The 21803-nt window shown below is 42.6% G+C and overlaps 1 protein-coding gene across 13 annotated transcripts in view; it reads left to right on the top strand.

The window, feature by feature from the left end:
* The window catches only part of MYBPC1 (myosin binding protein C1), a 1087780-nt gene that overhangs the window by 411475 nt on the left and 654502 nt on the right, over window positions 1-21803 (top strand). For all 13 annotated transcript variants that reach the window (XM_069629883.1, XM_069629891.1, XM_069629879.1 and 10 more), the window contains one exon: window positions 6697-6833. In XM_069629883.1, the coding sequence (XP_069485984.1) occupies window positions 6697-6833 (137 nt within the window). The remainder of the gene's footprint in view (window positions 1-6696; window positions 6834-21803) is intronic.

Here is a 21803-nt window from a genome sequence, read left to right on the forward strand (position 1 = left end):
TAAGTTGGTCTTTAGGAAAACGCCTGCACCACAGTTGGCCAATTATTGCTGGTTTGTGGTTGGTATGCTTGATTGGTGTTAGTCTTTGAGGTGCATGGAAGCCTTATATATTTTTTTTAAATTGTTTTATTGGTTTCTCACAAACATACATTAAAAGAAAAACCTTTACTATTCCAATTAACTTCATTATTGCCTTCCATAGCATCACTTCACATTACAACATTTTAATTTCTCAGCATTAAATCATAGTTGCACTTTACAACTAAAATCTTCCTAAGCTCATCAGCCATTCCCTAAATTACTCTTTTTCTTTTAGAATCAGTTCCACAAATGTCATTACTGCCAATACTAGACTGGTCTTTTCCCTCAATAGCACCAACTCCCACCAGTCTTCAGCTGTCAATGATTGTGTTTGAGTTATTTGAGCCCCTATATGGTGCATTCTGAAATCAGTCAGCGCCTTACAAGTGGTTACTAAATGGAAAAGGGATTCCACCTTTCCATTTTCCTCACAGTATCTACAGCGCGAGTTAGCTACCTCTATTTTTCGCCTGCTCACTTGTACTTCTTTAGTAGGCATGATGTTCAAACGACATCTCAGCAAGAGATTTTTATGATGTGCTGAGGGGAGTTTCTGGAGGTGCTTAGGGGGATTGTTCAAGCCTCTATTCTCTTTCCACAATACATAAGTCAATTTATCCTTACTCCTATATTCCACCGTTTCAATCCAATCTTGTTTCTCAAGTTTACTTTTCACTCTGCATGGATTGCAGGCAAGTACATCCTTTTCGATGTTATAGTTTAATAAAAGCTTCTCTATTTTCAATTTCAATTGTCTCAAGGCCATGTCTTCCTTAATCGTATGCGACCTCAGTATTGCAAAAGGTATCAAGCCATCCACCATAACCCATTTCCGGTATAGCGATAATATTTTCCATAGCACTACGGAAGCCATAGATTGGAGCCGAAGATCGTATATTATGGCTACCACTGGGAGCGAATCTGGTAGCCTCAAAATCCTCTGCCAGAAGTAGCCTTCCAGTAGCCCCACCTTCTCCATGGGAGGCTTAATAAGGGTTCAACGCTTTATGTTAATACCTGTACCACCTTCTGTAGAAGGTGATTTGCGGAAGGAGTGAGAGGCTACCAAATCTCTTATGGATTGCTGCACGCTTGTAGTACTGTTTTTCAATGCATCCCGCAGTGCTACGTACTGACATTTTTCATTAATGATTTTATTTATCACAATACCTAAGTAGATGATCGATTCTACAACCTCCAAGGTCTGTTCTTCAACCCTCCACCTAAAAGCCTCTTTCCGTTTCCTAGACACTGATGACATGGCCATCAACTTTGATTTTCCAGTGCCTATTTTCATACCTTTTGTTTTTAAATAGCTGTTAAATGCCTAAAATTCTTCGCTGCAGGCCAATAGGAGGTTGGTCCACAAAAACTATGTCATCGGCTTATAGGATCCAAGGGACCTCAGAAGCATTTATTTTCAGTGAAAAAGCGCAAATTTCCTCCTGCGATTTCCCAAGATCCGACATATAAAGACTAAAAAGCAGAGGCACCAAATTACACCCCTGCTTTAGCCCACAAACGGTATACATTTTCCTTGACAGGGATCCCTCTATAGATAGCCTTATTTGAATGGATGTACCAGTGTAAAGCGATTGGATAGCCTCTAGCGAATAAGTCGGGCAGTTCCAATTTCTGAGTTTGGCCCATAAGCATTGCCTATCCACCCCATCGAAAGCCTGTTCTAAATCTATAAAGGCCATGTAGATACAGGTCTTTGCCTATACCGCCCTCTGTTTCAGAATATTAAGAAATAACAGGTTCAATGTCGTTCCCACAGCCTTTGCAAATCCTGTCTGCCTGGGATCCAATCCACCAGTTTTTATGGCCCAAGCATTTAGGTCCCGCAATACGACTGACGCAAATATTTTCCCCAAAAAATCGAGAAGGGCGATCGGGTGAGTTTTTCAGATCGCCTCGATCGCCCGTCTTTAATATGGGTACCACAATTGCCTCTCTCCAGGACCATGGACTTGTCTGGTTATCATAATCTGTTTAAACAGATCTACCACCAGCTTTGCCCAGGCATCGATATTCAACTTCAGAGTGTAATTTGATAGGTTGTCAGGGCCTTCTGCCCTAGATGAGCTAAACTTACCCAACATCGATTTAGTCACCATCATGTCAAACTCAAACGACCATCTCTTACTACCTATCCAACCATTAACTTGAATCATTTCTCCACCTCTAGCAAAAAGTGCAGAATAATGGCTTACCCATCTCTCTTCCATTACCTGACCCATCATGTGTGCCGATCTAAAGTTACCCCCGTTATCAATTAGGTCCCACATGTTTCTTGTGTTTTCAACAGTTTTTCGCCCTCTGTTTGTGCATTTAGCATTGACAATTCTTGGGCCACTGTCTCACTGACCCATGTTTTTGCCCCATCTTCCAGTTGCGAGCCTTTTAACGGCACGCCTTCCTAGTTCAATAGTCAAATATTTAGATTAACGCAGATTATAATCTGAGAGTCTCCCCATTCCATGATGGCTTCATCCACCGTATCCATTATTGTTTTAATGACATTGTCTATGCAGAGCTTATTAACACTTCGATATACATTTATTAACAAAAGATTAGATTCCTGTGTCAGAGTCCCCCTACTCAATTTTAAGATTTGCACGTAGGGGTTTGGGTTATTTTGACAATTTATTGTAAAAACCCATGTCCACCTTAATCAATGTTAGCAGCCCTGAGAACGGTCTGCCCAAAACACCTTTACAGGCAGGATTTAGGAATGACTCATATCCTTCACATGAAGGCTTTGTAATCATTCAAGTCTCTTGGAGACATAGGATATCATATCGACCCAAAGTCCTGGATTCCTCTGTAAACATAGATTTAAAGCCCCTTGAGTTCCAGGAACCTATCCAGATTTTGTTCTCTATCTGGATTTCATCAATGTATTGATGTTTCAGATTCCCCAAAACGCCTGCTAGCCAATTTCAGTTGGTTGATTTCAAGTCTGCTTGTTGTTGGGGGTACTGAGCCAATCCAGACCCTTTGTTTTGGGATCGATTCTCCACAGTACATTTTAGAGATGAGAGGTTTTTGATTGCAGATCGCTGTTGGATTCCCTTAATAGGTTTCACATCCCTCCTTTCCACTGCTTCGTTCTACCGGTAGTATTTCCCGGGCGTTTTGGGAGTTTGACATCTGGGCAATTCAAAATGGGTTTGTCACTTTTCTGATATTCACTTAGTTCATAGTCCAGGGGTAGTAACTTGCTGCTATATTTCAATAGCGCTTCTTTAATTATTTGGGAATCCAAATGAAGAATGACCCAATTTGCTTGTTTCTCAGTTACAAACTCCACCACCCTGATGTCATCCGTGGATATATATCTCAGTGCCGGGATGTGTTGCAAAAGTTTCTTTACGTTTCTCCGGTTCAGAATTGGAGCTTCCGGGTCTGCCAATATTCTTTCCAAACATACCATCAGGTTTATATTTTTAGGCGGGAGGGCAGGATTTTCTTGTTCCAAATATCTCACATCTTTGCTTTGGGCACTGATTGTAAGCTTTGAGTCTATCCCTTGGGTTCCATTTTTTATACCCCTAGGGCTTACCCTTTTTGTTCCAGAGTCTGGAAATTCTGAGCTGTTTTTATTGGGTTGATCTGGATTCCCTTTTCCACCTCTTTAATGCATGTTTTGACTGGAGGTTTCGGGATCATTTGGGTTTCTTGTCTTTCAATCTCTATCTAATCTGATCTGCTTAAATTATTCCAAACCTCATCTTCTTCTTCTCTGTCCATGATCTCAATTAGGTCACTTAAGCACGTCTCTGAGAAGGTATCTCTCTCCCCCCTGTTTTGCTTAAAGGACTTAGACAAAGGGCTGCTAATTGTTGACTTTCCACTGGTTGGACTTCTTTGGGCATAGTCAGTTCTCTTCAGGGCCGCATAGATGTTTGACTTGGCTCATCTTGCATTGGGGTTTTTAAATTCCTCAGAAAAGCTCTTGAGCCATTTGAATTTCGCTTCTGGACAGTTTTTACATTTTTAGGTTTCTTTTCTGTATTATCTTGACCTTTTTTCCTTGGACGACTTCCCTCTGAGGAATCTTGAGTTTTGGATGATTTAAATATCGCAAAGGTATTGACTTGACTAGATGAGACTTCTAGTTCCCAACTCCTCCTCTATCAACAACGCTGAACTTGAGACATCTTGATTTGTTGGAATTGTTTCCATAAGCCTCAATGGGATTCTTTATCGGCTTTTCCCTCTGACTCTCCTTCCATTGGCTCCGCATCCACTAACCATCTTCTAGAATGGCTTCCATGAGTGTAGTTTTATCAGTGGTTTCCCCTCTAGCCAAATCACAGAGACGGGACTGCCATTGAGTTGAAGCTTCTGCTTCTGTGTTTAGCCTTATTTCTACCTTATTTACAAAGGTTGCCTGATCTTGTAGTGTTGAGTTAATTGATTCATATAGTTTACAGAAGGGGGCCATTGATATAGCAAGTGTGGCCATCATTGTGTTTTGGATGTGGCTCTGATCTTCTCTTAGTGAGTTTTCATCTCTTTTCTAGCGTCCCCCTGCTTCACTATATCGATTTTGGGAGCTTCTCTCGGATGATGATGAGCTACGACTAACTGTGGAGGTTTTGAAAATCGAATCTTCACCCTCCAATCTTATCACCCTTTCATTTCTCCCATCGTTTAATCTCAATTCCCCATTGGACCTTCTCCTTTCTTCTTTAGTCTCTAGTAAACTGGGAGCTAGTTGGCCATTTCCTCTTCACGAATGCCCATTTTTTGGGGGATATTCTTGGTTGATCTCCCTAGTGATTCTGATATGGAGGATTGTATAGTATAGGTGCAATACCGCTCTGTGATAGGTGGCTCATAACCTAATGCCGCCAAACGATCTTTGATAGTAGAGAGGCTTTTTCTCTTTTGTAGAGTATTTTTCCAGTGAGTTCAGTAAGATCTTTGGCCAGTTGTGCAGCTAGGTCAGAATTTCACACTTCATGTTTTTCAAAAGGCATTGACATATCTTTTTCAAATCCCAGGCCTACCCCTTTATCCACTTTTCTATCGGGCTTCGTACAGGCATCAATTTGATCGATCCCTTAGGTCATTTTTAAGGGGCCATCCCTTTCCGCACCTTCAACAGGGTTTTGAATCCTTAACATCAACTTAACAGGAGCCTCCTTCGGCAGTAGTTGGAGCAAAGGATAGGCATTTGCACCCTTCGCATCTTCGAAATGGGGCGGTGTAATTGCCAATCCCTCCGAGGTTTCCATGTTATCCACTCCCCCTCAGGTCTGATCTTTCCTGCCTTCAAGGTTTCCTCTGGTATAGCCAGACGTATTGTTATTAGGTAGCAGCCCAGCTACCGGCTCCTCTCCTCCGATCAGCGAAGCTCCACACGATTTTGTAAGATCCTGGCAGCCCGCCCCCTCGGTATGGCCGGACGTATTGTTATTAAGGAGCAGCCCTGCCACCGGCTCCTCTCCTCCGATCAGCGCGGCTCAGCACAATTCTATAAGATCCTGACGGCCTGCCCCCTCATACCTACAATCACTCATTAAGTTAGAGAACCCTTGGTTCAATGTATAGGTCGGGGGAGGGGGCTCCACAGGGGAATCTGTAAGGGTGTTTGGAGTGGCATTTCTTCTTACCTGCTGTCTCGTTCTAGCCCTGTCCAACGCTGCGTTCCATGAGCAGGGTTATTTGATGGGAGATGTCGCACTTCCCCCTGCGAACCCCAACAAATACCACTTGCCTCTACTTTGCTCTGCTTCGCAGAGGAGGCTGGGGTTTTAACCCTTTGCTTCCTGCTCGAGCTGGGCAGTGTTTGGAAAATTAAAGGGACAGTAGTTCCAAAGCCAAAGAGAACATCAATATAGAAGTCTGGCACCAACACCAGCAAACACCACTTGCCTCCACTTATCCAGGATTTCCTGTTTGTGCATGGACCAAGTTTCTAAAATTCTGATATGCCATCTCTGAATTCCAGTTTCCCTTTTGACGCATCTGCGTCCAATCTTCTGGCTCCAAGGCGGAGCGTTAGCTCTCCTTGATCTTGATGTGGCAGCATTGCTCCACGCCTTTCCCTCTGTATCCTGGTGAGCATTCTTTTGCATGGAGTGAATGCCAAGTTAATGATTTATATCTGTTTGATGCTCGTACAACACCTGCAGTCTCTCCGTTACTAAATCTGTGTTGCCCATAGTGCACAGAATTTCTTCTCAATCATTTTAAATTGCCAGTTGCCTTTTGATTGTGCATGTGGCTGTCCAGTGCCAAGCGATGGTGCCCATCACCCACTAGCTCAGGGAGGTACCCGGTCCCAAAAGAAGTAAGGGGGTTTGGCACATTTGAAATGATGAACCTAGAAAATAACTTCAAAATGTTTTGGAACATAAATGAACTTAGTGTTTGCTAGGTTTTATTTTAGGGTTGAACTGAATTGCATCAGCAATTACAATTTAAATAGTCTTATTCTATGTTGTACATTTTTATTTTTATTATTGCAATTTCATTTAAAGCATTTCATAGTGTGTTGTATGTATCCACATACAAAAATAGAGTGTTAAAAATGTGTATGCTAAAAACCTCTTGAGCCAAGAATTTCCTAAATAAATAAATGAAACTTTTTCTTTCTAGATCCTCCAAAAATCCACTTTGATGCTCTTAATTACCCAGATAACACTGTGGTTGTGGTGGCCGGGACCAAACTGCGCCTTGAAGTCCCAATCACAGGGGAGCCGGCTCCAAAGATTATCTGGAGCAGAGGTGATAAGGTATGGAAAATGCAAATGTGTACATCCTTTTTTGAACAGACATCCGCTGCTATGATAACCACTTATATTAAAAGTAGGGATGTGTTAGGGAGAATTCTCATAAATGGCTGATTTCCCTTACCTAATGAGTCCCTCAGCAGCTTTGCTGGATTTCCAGGATTTATTTTTCACACCTGGTAAGAGTGTTATAGCTTTTTCCCACTCGTACATGTGTTTTGCTGTGTGTGTTTTCACTTTTTGTGTGATCTTGAGCACTGGAGCCTCACCTACTCCAGGGCCTCATATTTTCATGTGTGTTAGATAGCACCTTCAGTGCAGTGACACAGAGTTGTCTTTGAGACTTCCCACCGACTCCATTTTTCTGGGGCTGACTACTGTCCCCCAGAAAAGGGTAAAGTTGCCATTAACTTTACTTTAGTCACTTTAAACCACAGACCCAGTACACCCCATCTTACATGGAGTATTGGAAAGGGTTAACTCTTATCTCTTTTTGTCTGTGTCTCTTGGAGCACGGTTTCGCTCCCTTTACATTAAGACTTGGCTGGTGGCAGTGGTATCTACCCGAACGTTTCTAACGCGATTATCTTATATAAACGTGGTAATGTACTAGGCTATTATATTAGCCTCGAACATAAACCCGCTTGACCAAATGCCTTTTATTTTGACTCCGGCGGGGTTTATTTGCCATTTATTTGTGTCAAAGTCTTTCTCGTGTTTTTCTCTGCGCGCCAAACCGGAGATGACTCCTTTGTTCACTGTCTTTTCGCAGGCTTCTGCACAGAAGCCCTCCTTAAGGCGCCTGAAAGTCTAGGTAGGCAGGATATGAGGGAGAGATCTTCGGACCCCTGCCATGGGTTCCCTTGGGAACCCAAGTCGAACTCCTGTTTGATTGGCTGAGAGGACTGTCCTAGCCAGGACAGCCACCATGCTGTGTGATTGACATCCAGGCTGTACGAATGGGGGAAAACTGCATAAAAAGCAGGTCTCTGGGACTGGAAAGGCAGAGTCGCCACTGGAACGAAAGAACCAATGAGGAACTGGCAGAAGAGGACCCCTACAACGACTGAACCGCCCGGTGAAGCCCTGCTGTAGGTCCGAAACTTCAGAATCCGACGACAGAGAAGATCCTTGCAGGAAACTTCTTCCCTTGAGCTGGTAGGACCAACCAGCTCACCCAAACTGAAAGCCAGGACCCCTCTTCTGGTCGAATTTGCTGTACAAAGCTACAGTGGGCAGGACAGCCAGGAAGGTCGGACCCTGCTTGGGTTTTAAGGAGCGCACCTTTTATTCTTTGCTTTGCTCTGCTGCTGGTTTCTTCCCTCAGTAGTGCAGGACCCTCCAGTCTTCCTACTTCACCGACAGTCGCTTCAGGAACCGTGAGCCTGCAGGAACTACCAGGAACGTCCGCCTCAGCTACAGCTCCCTCTCCGTTTTAAGGTACTGTGCAAATCCAGTTGTCTGTTCAGCCGCGGTGAAAGTGTTTGAAATCTATCTCCAATCCTAGGGCTTGTCCTTCTCATCTCTTTGAACTAACTTTTGTATCAACCAACCTCGTCTGGAAACTGTGCCACAAACTTTACCGCGAACTACCCTGAACTGTGTGATCTTGAGCAAAAGACTTTTGACCCATTGACTTTGGCCCTAAGCCTTTTCTACCTGATTCTATCTCTGTAGTTCCTCTTGTTCAATTGCCCTGAGTACTTACCTGTTGGTTTGATTTAATTTCTATTAACTTTGTCTTTCCCTCCCTTTTAAATTGCAGGAGTGCCATTTTGCTCCCACTTCATTTTATGAGCTTAACTTGTCTGGAATTTAATGGAAGTTGTGTGGTATATTAAGAGTGTTATTTTTTAGACTGCTTATAATAGTGTACTGTTATACAACTGAAGAGTGAAATAAATGTATATTAATTTACTTGAAAACCTTGAGTCAGTGTTTGCCTGAATCATAGTAATTGCTGTCCTTTGTGTAACTATTTGATACTGATCACTTACACTTGAGATAAGTCTGGCTGCTCCGCTACTGCTACCACTTTCACTGTGTAGTACAGGCCTGTACCAAAGGTGAAATTGTACTGTCATTTGTTTGTGGTGTTCCCAAAGGGTACTGCATATAATTCTGCCTAACACTGGTGTACATCGGTGAGGATAAAAGTGTAGTAATTACACTTAGAGTGCTGCTATTACCTTGGATCAACTAACCACAAGGCTAGCATCACGAAAAAGCCATATTAATCATGTCTGATATGGAAAGCCACAGTCCGGAGACCCTCCTGAGTTACACTTCTGATTATTTAAGAAACATGTGTAAAGAAAGGAAACTCTCTGCCAAAGGCAAAAAGATTGAATTAGTTGAAAATTTGTTGAAAAGTTGTTAAAGAACCAAAGTCTAGGGACTGGGTCTGAAATGCTTGACTCTCTAGCAAATGTGGAAAGTATTGAGGATGATAATATGTCTGTCAATGATAAGTTGGAAGAGGTAGATGTGTGTATGAATGTAAGCCTCTCTGCCCCTTGCCCGCTCAGCAACCTCAACCGTTGTCCACTGGGACCCCCACAGGTCCTACAGTCAGTCCTGAATTCATTGCTCTAGAGAAAATGAGGCTTGAACTGGAATTCAAACGTTTAAATGCTCAAACTGAACAAAAATACCAAGAACTTAAACTCAGAGAAATGGAGTTGAATCATGAACTAGAAATGAAAAGAATGTCTCTTGAAAATGCTTCTCTCCCAGAGTCTTCTAGGTTTTCCAGTCCTAAGAGACCCTGTATGCCTAAAGACACTGTGGGTATGTATGAGGTTAAGCTTGATATTTTGGATTGGTTGGCAATGTTTGAGTATAACCATGGTATTCAAGGTCTTACAGGGAATCAATTGCTTCCCTGGCTCTTCTCTAGGCTCCCCACTGTTGCATCTGATGTTGTGATGGAGTTGGGGGAGGTGGATAGGATGGATTATGAGTGTGTGAAGATAGCTTTCATTGCTAGATTTGGGAAGACACCTTCCCAGTACCTTAAGAGGTTTAGGACCCTCAAAAAGCATGATGGTACCCCTTGGGCAACCTGGGTATGTGAGTGTTTGAAACACTTAGATGGTTGGATTAAGGGTTACAGAGTAAACACTTATTAAGGAATGAGAAATCTTGTTATGTTGGAGTCTATTTTTGATGTCTGCTCTCCTGAGCTCAGACAACACTTGGCTGTTTCTAAGGCGATAGATCCAAAGAAGCTAGCTAAGGGTGATGACTTGTGGGTTGCCAACAGGGCTACTCACAAGGATTCTGGGGCTACTCTGAAAAAAAGATGAGGGGGAAACCGCCAAAGAAAGATGGCAAAGAGAATTCTAATACCTCCAATCCAAAAGAGGGCCACAAACAGCAGCATAAGGGTAAACCACAAGGGAAACCAAATCAGGCTAGTGCACCATCTGGACCCAAACCAGATGGAGGTCAGAAGAAACCCCCATTCATCAAGACATTTGGGAAATGTTATGTTTGTGGGTCAACTGACCATGTGAAAGGGGATCCCAGATGGTAGGGTAAACCTTCAGGGGTCCACACTGTCTCCTTAGCCTTCTCTCCAGAGGAAGAAGTACATATGGCAAGTGGAAACTTTCACCTACTGGCTGATAAACCAATGAGAGTCTCAGCTAGAGTTTCTATAGTGTCTCTGGGCTTGGGAGAACAACATAATTTATTTATGAGAGTCTCAGCTAGAGTTTCTATAGTGTCTCTGGACTTGGGAGAACAACATAATTTATTTATCTATAATTCCATCCCAGATTATACTAAAGAGTATTATAAAGATGGTGTTCTTGTGAATGGTCAGGAAACCCCTGCCATCAGAGACACTGGAGCCAGTATAACTGTGGTGAATGAATCATTTTTCAAGGTGCAGGATGTTGCTAAGGCACCCAAACGTCTCACCAAGTTAGCTGGAGGCCTTGTGCAAATGCTTCCCCAGTTACCAGCTGTCATGCAGTGTAATGATATGACTGTCAGAATTCCTGTTAGTGTCCAGAGTGAAGTGCCTGGGAGAGTCCTGTTGGATAATGACCTTAAAGCTTTTTGAGTTGTGTCAAGCACCCCCAGCCCTCCCAGTATAAGGAAACAGGAGCTCACTATGTCTGCAAGAGAGAGAACCTTGAGAGGCTCTCCCGAGGAGTTGATAGAGGACACTATCACTCCCACTCCACAGGAGTTGCTCGCTGCTATGTCTATGAAGAATGAGGCAAAGGGGAAACCCAAGACTTCCAGGAAAAAGGCAGACAGCACTCCTGTGCTACCAACAAGGACATCCCCAAGATTGTCCAAAGTCACACCTGTGACTACTCCACGTGCTGAGGCAGAGTGTAAGGTGCAACCTTGTGTGGTTGAGCCAGTAGCTGAAGAATCAGATCTGGAACAAGACACTGTCTTAGTTGGTATCAGGTCCCAGCGCCGATCTCCTGCAGGAGCAGACGAATAGCCCACCAAGTCCCTCAAACCAGTACATCCAGCAATCAAATGAACAATTATTGAATTGACCACAGTGGGGGAAAAGGGGAAATTGGAGAAAATAACAAATGGTCAGGAAAACTCTGAAGTCCTCACTGCTTGGCACCATGGAACTCTGGATTCCTGTAAATAACACAGCAATTATTAAATTCTAAATTGAAAACTCACTACCTTCTGCAATATATTCTTTCCCAAAACCCCTTTTTACCTGACAGTCTCTTTTTATTTACTTAGAGACTGTTCGCGTTACGTTGTCTTCAATTAAGGACACGTACACTAGCGACTCGTAGCCGCACACCGAAGTCGCTCGCTGTAACTGAATAGTTCACGCTTCTAAGATGACCGTGGCAGCAACGCTAAACACAGCTCCTCAGATTCGAAGTCAAAGATAACGTATTATGTTATACGGATACCAGCACTTCCTGGACACGCCGCCCCACATCACCAGGTCCTTTCTTCTAACACGGCCGACAAGCGCGATGCAATACGAACGCTGCACCTTGCCTTTTACAGTTGCGCGCAAGTTGGCATCTTATATTTCAAAACTGTGCGCACATTAAGATATGAACGTTCTAAAAGCATTGAAGTTACTTTTCTTTATCCAAAAATTATTTACAATGGTAGAACAGCATAAGTCTTAAACTTTTCTTCCAAAAACTAAAAATTGAAATGACTTTTCAACACTAAACTTGAGTTTACTAAATTTAAAAATGAAAACGGTTTCTCACACTTGGCTTTTAAAAGTCTTTTGCATAACTTTAGTCACTTATCTGAATCTTCACTTCTCTGGCTTTTCCTGATGAACTAAATACAGGTATTCTGAGGTTTCGTTAGTTTTTCTTCAGACTTTACTGGAGCTCTGATGCGCTGTGACCATCCATGAACTGATCTTGAATGAAAGGCAGTTTAGAACCTTTCCTAAGGTTCCAAACTGCATCACAGTAGTCAATGACCAATCACTGCTGGACAGGAAGAACTCCACCATCTTGAACTGGGACAATGTTTGCTCGTTGATATTAAAGTTATGTTAAGGAAATGTCTTTTAAATGCAGTTGAACATACCTAAGCATCACTATTGACACTAATAATGCCTAACCTAATGTCTTCTATTACCCAGGGACCTGATAGTATCCCCCGGTAAAGCCCTGCCCCAGGGCCTGGTTTCTCTGGTCTTCGTAAATGTAATTTCTTAACCAACATCGGTGAATGAACATCTTGCTTGGCAACCTATGATCTTTCCTCAGGGCCATACCCCTTCCAGTCTATCAAATATTGCAGCCTACCTCTAACCACCCTAGAATCCAGAATGTCCTGAACCTCATACTCCTCTCCCGACCCTTCCACACAAACTGGACCCGGTGCCTGAGTTAATCTAGTTCCTTTAATACAAGGTTTCAAAAGATTAACATGGAAAGTAGGATGAATCTTAAGACTGGAGGGTAACTTCAATTTGATAGTGACCGGAGAAAGAACTTGATCAATTTCAAATGGTCCCAATAAACGTGGACTAACTTACTTACTTACTTGAAAGCCAAACCATATCACCTGCTTGATAACTTGGAGCTGCCCTACGCTTACAATCAGCAAATCTCTTGTAATCAGATTTACTCTTTCGTAAAGCCTCAACAGCCTTTTCATCATTTTTAACCATGGCTCTTAATCTCCCTTCAACATCAGGAACTTCCACTTCCTCGAAATTGACATCTCTAAGAAATCTAGGATGAAATCCCTGATTTAAGTAGAATGGTGACATATTCGTAGAATCTTTAGCAGTATTATTGTAACAAAATTCTGCCAACGAGATTAACTCCACCCCACGCTTATCAGTTTTAAGGTAACAACGTAAATACTTTTCCAACTCTTGGTTTACTCTCTCGGTCTGACCATTTGCCTCTGGATGAAAACTAGTAGTTAGACAAATCTCAATATTCAATTCTTTACAAAATGCCTGCCAGAATTTTGGCACAAATTGAGAACCCCTGTCGGAAATCACTTGTGTGGGAAGTCCATGTAATCTTACCACATTTTGTAAAAATGCTTGTGCCAAATTAGTAGTGGTAGCTGAACCTTTAATAGGGATGAAATTACTAGCCTTGGAGAGTACATCTACAACTACTAGAATTGTGGTGCAACCTTGATCGAGAGGTAACTCTACAATGTAATCTAGAGAGATAGTATGCCATGGTCTAGGCGGACTGGGTAAAGGAGTTAACAATCCCACTGGTCTCTGATTCACTGACTTCACTAGTGCACAAGTTTCACATGTTCTTACATAATTTAAAGTATCTTTACGCATACCGGCCCACCAATATTCTCTACGTAATAACTCCAAGGTCTTTCCATAACCTGGATGCCCAGCAAGCACAGAATCATGACACTGTCGCAAAGCCTCCCCCTGAATTTTTCAACTGGCAAGTACAATCTAGAATCCACAAATGGTAAACCATCCTTGATCACTCGTGCCGGATCCTTCCTTGCCCACTCAATCATTTGCACTTCAGTCATTTCTTTAGCCACTTGTTCACCCAAACTCACACCCTTTTGTACCTCAGCAATCACAAAATTATTATCTTGAAGTAAAGGTACTGGAGACAAAGTTTCTTCCTTAGAACTTCCAGCATAACATCTAGATAATGCATCCGCTTTACCATTTTGTCGCCCGGGCTTAAAGGTAATCACAAAGTCAAAATCTACGAAGAAAAGAGACCATCTTAACTGACGCGGTGTTAAGGTCTTGTCTGATCTAAAGAAGGTTAGATTCCGATGATCTGTAAGTACTGTCACCTTATGTCTAGCTCCAAGCAAACAATGTCTCCACTCTCCAAAGGATGCGTTAATAGCCAAAAGTTCTCTGTCAGATATGGTGTAATTTCTCTCTGCACTGGAAAACTTTCTTGAATAGAAAAGCTACCGGATGTAATTGTCCTGTTCACTGGTGTCTCTGTGAAAGAACTGCTCCTAGGGCCAAATCAGAAGCATCAGCTTCAACAAAAAATGGTTGTTCTACATCAGGATCCAATAATATTGGCCCCGAAGTAAACTTACTCTTTAAAAAACTGAATGCATCCGCAGCCTCTTTTTTCCAAAGAAATGTTACTCCTTTCTTCAACAGTTGAGTCAAAGGAGAAACAACTGATGAAAAATCTTGAATGAACCGCCGATAGAAGTTAGCGAATCCAATGAAACTCTGTACATTCTTTACACAAGTAGGTGTTGGCCAATCTAAAACTGCCTTAATCTTACTGGAATCTATCTCTAATCCAGCCGGTGAAATTACAAAACCCAAAAATTCCACTCTGGTCGTGTGAAATTGACTCTTTTCTAACTTGGAAAAAAGATGATTCTCCCGCAACTTCAACAATACTTTTCGTACATGTTCTTGATGTTGATCCTCTTTCCGAGAAAAAATAAGAATATCGTCTATGTAAACAACTACAAACACATCAAGATACTCCCGCAAGACCTTATTGATAAAATATTGGAATGCAGTTGGCGCATGACAAAGTCCAAACGGCATCACTTGATATTCAAACAAACCGAATCGAGTTTGGAACGCCGTCTTCCACTCATCACCTTCTCTGATTCTTACTAAGTGATAGGCTCCATGAAGATCTAACTTTGTGAACACCTTAGCCCCTTGAATGGCATCTAAGATTACTGAAATCAATGGAAGCGGATAATGATTCTTTATTGTAATCTTATTAAGTGCCCTATAATCTATGCAAGTTCTCAAACTCTTATCCTTCTTGTGCACAAAGAATAATGGCGATGCCGCAGGTGACTGGGAATGACGAACAAATCCTTTCTCAAGATTTGCTTGCAAATAAATCTTCAAATGTTCATTTTCTTTCTCAGTTAATGCGTAGATTCTCCGACAAGGAATTGGAGCCCCATCTTCTAAATCGATCTTGCAATCATACGGGCGATGCAGTGGTAACTCATTTGCCTCATGCTCACTAAACACATCCTCAAACTCACGATAACATTCAGGCAAAATTCCAACTACAGCCCCAATTATCTGTTCTTCAGTTACTCCATTAGCCAAAAACTCTCCCAGACTCTCTTGTCTTCCAACATCATTCTCCTCAAAACCAACAGTACAATGTTCTAAACAATACTCTGATCTAAATTCCACTGTTCTTTTAGCCCAATCAATGAAAGGATTATGTAAAGTCAACCAAGGCATGCCAAGAATAATTTGCAATTGAGGAGCGTCAGTCAACTCAAAAATAATCCTTTCCCAATGTTCATCAGCAATTTTCAACCCAATGACTTCTGTAGTTTGTGTAATAGGTCCTGAACTGAGTTGAGTTCCGTCAACTGCTCTAATCTGCACTGGAACTTCTTTTGTCACAACTGGCTCTCCTAAGCGAATGGCCAAATTCTTATCCATAAAATTGCCTGTTGCTCCTGAATCTAAAACACAAGGACCCCCACATTTCAAACCTCCCTTCCAATATAAGGATACATTTACTGTAATATGCAGGACTGATGCCTGAATTGTGTTCGCCACCATCTGACCTCTTTCTAAAGATGAGAAATTTCTTCGAGGGGTTCTAGGACAATTTCCAACAAAATGACCACTATCTCCACAATAAAGGCAAAGATTTTTCCTCCGCCTCTTCTCCTTCTCTTCTTTTGTTAATGGAGGTCTAAACTGTTTTTCTCTTGTAGACGCCTTAACATCTCTTTGAACAACATCTATTTTTACTCGCTCACTGCGTACCCAAGGTTTACCCTCGGACCTGATCTCCTCCGCTCTAAACGTCTTTCACATAATCTAGCATCAAGTTTTAACATCAAAGAAATTAACTCCTCACAAGAATTTGGTCTTTCTACAATTGTCATCAAGGCATCTTTCAATTCATCACGTAATCCTCTATAAAAGAGAGAGGATCTTTTCTCTTCTGGCCAAGCACACTCTAAAACTAATGCTCTAATCTGTGTATTATAAACTGTTAAGTCCTTATTTCCTTGTTTCAATTCAAGTAACTCACTATCTACACTCTGAATTAAAGTACGTCTATCAAACATCTTTTTAAACTCGGCTTTAAATAACTCCCAACTCTCTAATTCTCTGACTCCTCTTCCAATTAAAGGAACTGATCAGGCAGCCGCCTCACCTGTCAAATATGATATTAAAAAAGCCACCTTCGCTCTCTCATTAGGAAATGACCCAGGTCTAAACATAAAATGCAATTCACATTGCATAAGAAATGATTTAAACTTGTGTTGAATCCCTGCAAAATGCTCCGGTGGAGCCAATGGAGTAGTCACCACAGTAATCGCTGGAACTCCCCCTTCACGCTATTCAGCCCCTTTGATTTTTCCTACAGTAACCCTCTCCACTTCAGGATATAACACTGGTGGTTCCCTTTCCGGATTCCAACCTGAAAAACTTGGTCTTTCGGTCTCAACTCCTCCCTTATGCACCAAAACACTTAACTCCTTAAGTCTTTCACTCAACTCTGTAGTCTCTCTCCTTGACTTTGACATTTCTTCCTTCATTTCGAAAAAAGCATTCTAGCTAGTGAGCCCAAAGACACCTCTACTTCAGGCTCCATCTCTGCTCAGGCAGGTTTTTCAACGTGGGCCTTTCATTCTATCAGGTCCCAGCGCCGATCTCCTGCAGGAGCAGACAAATAGCCCACCAAGTCCCTCAAACCAGTACATCCAACAATCAAATGAACAATTATTGAATTGACCAGAGTGGGGGAAAAGGGGAAATTGGAGAAAATAACAAACGGTCAGGAAAACGGTGAAGTCCTCACTGCTTGGCACCATGGAACTCTGGATTCCTGTCAGTAACACAGCAATTATTAAATTCTAAATTAAAAACTCACTACCTTCTGCAATATATTCTTTTCCAAAACCCCTTGTTACCTGACAGTCTCTGTTTCTTTACTTAGAGACTCTTGAAAGAATGTATCTTTATTTTTACTTGCTTTCTCTGCTGAATGAATTTCTTTATAACTTCAAACTTCTCATTAGTAACTGGAGAACTCCATGTAGTGAAGAATCTTCAGTACATACATTTAAACTTGTATAGAATGCCTTGAGTACTGGCTCATAGCAACTAATGATGTTAATCAAAATCAAATAACTTTTGAACAAAACTCTACAGTGTCTCTTATTTACTGAGTTCACTTGTAGTCCTTTTGTCTCAGAATTTGATTGATTTTTTAGATATATTATTTTCTGCACTTTTATTTTGAGAACACTGTTGATTTTATATGGAGCTCACACGCACACACTACATGCACACACTACATGCTGCAGACATCACCATTGGATCACGCGAATAGACGAACGCTGCAACCTTCTAATGAAGTAGATGCACGCCGCCACAGGATCGCGTTACGTTGTCTTCAATTAAGGACGCATACACTAGCGACTCGTAGCCGCACACAAAAGCCGCTCGCTGTAACTGAATAGTTTGCGCTTCTAAGATGACCGCGGGCAGCAACGCTAAACACAGCTCCTCAGATTCGACGTCAAAGATAACGTATTACGTTATACGGATACCAGGACTTCCTGGACACGCTGCCCCACGTCACCAGGTCCTTTCTTCTAATGCGGCCGACAAGCGCGACGCAATACGAACGCTGCACCTTGCCTTCTACAGTCACGCGCAAGTTGGCATCTTATATTTCAAAACTGTGCGCACATTAAGATATGAACGTTCTAAAAGCATTGAAGTTACTTTTCTTTATCCAAAAATTATTTACATTGGTAGAACAGCATAAGTCTTAAACTTTTCTTCCAAAAACTGAAAATTGAAATTACTTTTCAACACTAAACTTGAGTTTACTAAATTTAAAAATGAAAATGGTTTCTCACACTTGGCTTTTAAAAGTCTTTTGCATAACTTTAGTCACTTATCTGAATCTTCACTTCTCTGGCTTTTCCTGATGAACTAAATACAGGTATTCTGAGGTTTCTTTAGTTTTTCTTCAGACTTTACTGGAGCTCTGATGCGCTGTGACCATCCATGAACTGATCTTGAATGAAAGGCAGTTTAGAACCTTTCCTAAGGTTCCAAACTGCATCACAGTAGTCAATGACCAATCACTGCTGGACAGGAAGAACTCCACCATCTTGAACTGGGACAATGTTTGCTGGCTGATATGAAAGTTATGTTAAGGAAATGTCTTTTAAATGCAGTTGAACATACCTAAGCACCACTATTGACACTAATAATGCCTAACCTAATGTCTTCTATTACCCAGGTCCCTGACAGTTGGAGATCTTGACCCTGTTGACCACCCTGAGCTGCAGTCTTTACTGGCAGAAGGTGGACCCAACAGGGCAGACTTTAGCAAAGGACAGAGAGAGTGTCCTACTCTTGAAGGTCTTCCACAACAGGCTGCTAACCAATTTGATGGGCAAGAAGTTGGGAGATGGCCTCTTCTACAGTGAACCAACTGAGTCAATCCCTGGGGACTGCAAAAGAATTGTAGTGCCCCTTGCTAACAGACCCCAGTTCCTACAGTTATCCCATGAGAGGCCTTTGGCTGATCAATTGAGTTTCAAAAAGACCAAGGAAAGGCTCTCTCGCTACTTCTACTGGCCTAAGATGGGTTCAGAAGTTGACAAATTCTGTAGGAGCTGTCACACTTGCCAAACCTCTGGCAAGAGTGGAGCCAAGAATGTGGTACCCCTGGTGCCCCTCCCAGTGGTGGGAGTTACTTTTGAGAGGGTGGGCATTGACATTGTCGGTCCCCTGGACCCTGCCACATCTTCAGGGAACAGGTTTATCCTGGTTTTAGTAGACCATGCTACAAGATACCCAGAAGCCATACCTATGAGAACTGTTATGCCTCAGGCTGTGGCTAAGGCTCTACTTGGTCTTTTTACCAGAGTAGGGTTTCCTAAGGAAGTGATATCTGACAGGGGATCCAATTTTATGTCCCACTACATGCAAGCCATGTGGAAAAACTGTGGTGTCACTTACAAGTTCTCTACAGCCTACCGTCCACAGACAAATGGACTGGTAGAGAGGTTTAATCGTACTATGAAGAGCATGATAGGTGCTTTAGAAGTACCCCTTAAGAAAAAGTGGGACCTTCTACTGCCATGCCCTCTCTTTGCATACAGAGAAGTCCCTCAGGAGGGAGTTGGTTGCAGTCCCTTTGAGCTTCTCTATGGCCATCCAGTCAGAGGTCCATTGGCCCTGATCAAGCAGGGGTTGGACAGTGCTCCTTCCCCCAAGCCAGTCAGAGTGACTGACTATGTGATAGGTCTCCATAGGAGCATGTCACACATGATGGCAGAAGCAAGTGATAACATCGAAACAGGTCAGGCTCTGGTTAAACATTGGCATGACCAGAAGGCCAACATGGTTGAGTTTACTCAAGATCAGCTGGTATTAGGTATGGTGCCAACAAGGCAGAGGGCATTGCAGGACAAATGGATAGGACCCTTCAAGGTTGCGGGCAAACTTGGAGAGGTGAACTATTTGATGGACTTAGGCAGACCTAAGGAGGCTCCCAGAGTCTTTCACACCAACTGTTTAAAGGCTTATGTCTCGAGACCAGAAGTAGGAGCTTTGCTTCTAGCTTCAGCTCAAGAGGAAGAGGGGAGTGAACCTCTACCTGACATCCTCAGAGGCCACCCTTTAGATGAACAGATAGAAGGCATTAATATCTCTTCTCAGCTGAATTATGAACAGCAGGAGGAGTGCAAATTTCTGTTGAATCAGTTAGCCTCCCTGTTTTCACTATCACCAGGCTTGACCCCTTGGGGCCAGCATGATATTCTCACTGGTGACTGTTTACCTGTGAAAAGCAGAGATTACAGAATGTCAGAACATGTGAGATCCCACATCAAAGGAGAGGTCAGCAAGATGCTTGATCTCGGGGTTATAGAGCCATCTACAAGTCCATGGTCTAGCGTAGTTGTTCTAGTAGCAAAGGCAGAATCCAAGGAGTTGAGATTCTGTGTGGACTATAGAGCTCTAAATGCAGTCACTAAGACTGATGCCCATCCTTTGTCAAGGACAGATGAGCTGGTGGATAGACTTGGTGAAGCCAAGTTCCTCAGCACATTTGATCTCACGTCAGGCTATTGGCAAATAGGCCTGACTGACCATGCTTAGGAGAAAACTGCATTCTCCACCCCAGCAGGCCTCTACCAGTTTAAGGTTATGCCTTTTGGATTAAAGAATGCACCTGCTACATTTCAAAGGATGGTTAATCAATTTCTGAATGGGATGGAGAACTTCTACATGGCATACTTGGATGACATTGCAGTGTTCAGCCGTACTTGGAAAGAACATGTTGACCACCTAGTATATGTTTTGCAGGCTCTGCAACAGGCCCATCTGACTATAAAGGCAAGCAAATGTCAAATTGGCCAGAGTAAAGTGGTCTACCTTGGGCATGAGGTAGGAGGAGGTGAAATAAGGCCATTGCCTAGCAAGGTACAAGCTGTACAAAACTGGGCCACCCCTACTTCTCAAACCCAAGTGAGAGCTTTCCTAGGTCTCACTGGGTACTAGAGGAATTTCATAGAGAACTATGGGACCATAGCTTCTCCCTTGAATGTCATCTCCTCTCCCAAATTCCCTAAAAAGGTCAGGTGGAATGAGGAGTGCAATCAAGCCTTTGAAAACCTGAAGAAAGCCCTTTGTCAAGCTCCAGTCCTAAGAGCTCCTGATTATCACCAACCCTTCATTGTACAGACAGGTGCCTCCAATATAGTGCAGTCCTTAGTCAACTGGATGAGAAAGGTAGGGAGCACCCTATTTGCTTCATCAGTAGGAAACTGAAGGAACCAGAAACAAGGTTGGCAACCATAGAGCGTGAATGTTTTGCCATTGTGTGGTCTCTGAAGAGGTGTAGACCATACTTGTATGGATCTATCTTTGTGATTCAGACAGACCCCGAACTCTTGAGATGGTTAATGCAAATGAAAGGGGAGAACCCAAAACTTCTAAGATGGTCAATCTGCCTGCAAGGGTTTTATTTTACCATTGAGCACAGAGCAGGATGTCACCACCAAAATGCTGATGGTCTCTCTAGGATGTTTATAACTGAGTAGAGGTAGAGATTCATCCAGGAGTGGATTAAATCCTCCTGTCCCTTAGTCTGTGGGGGGGCCAGAGTTAGGGAGAATTCTCATAAATGGCTGATTTCCCTTACCTAATGAGTCCCTCAGCAGCTTTGCTGCATTTCTAGGATTTATTTTTCTCACCTGGTAAGAGTGTGAGCCTTTTTCCCACTTTTACATGTGTTTTGCTGTGTGTGTTTTCACTTTTTGTGTGATCTTGAGCACTGGAGCCTCACCTGCTCCAGGTCCTCATATTTTCATGTGTGTTACACAGCACCTTCAGTGCAGTGACACAGGGTTGTCTTTGAGACTTCCCGCCGACTCAATTTTTCTGGGGCTGACTACTGTCCCCCAAAGGGTAAAGTTGCCATTAACTTTACTTTAGTCACTTTAAACCACAGACCCAGTACACCCCATCTTACATGG

The sequence above is a fragment of the Ambystoma mexicanum genome, chromosome 12 (assembly GCF_040938575.1).
Source record: "Ambystoma mexicanum isolate Mex_15411 chromosome 12, UKY_AmexF1_1, whole genome shotgun sequence".
Classification (NCBI taxonomy): domain Eukaryota; kingdom Metazoa; phylum Chordata; class Amphibia; order Caudata; family Ambystomatidae; genus Ambystoma; species Ambystoma mexicanum.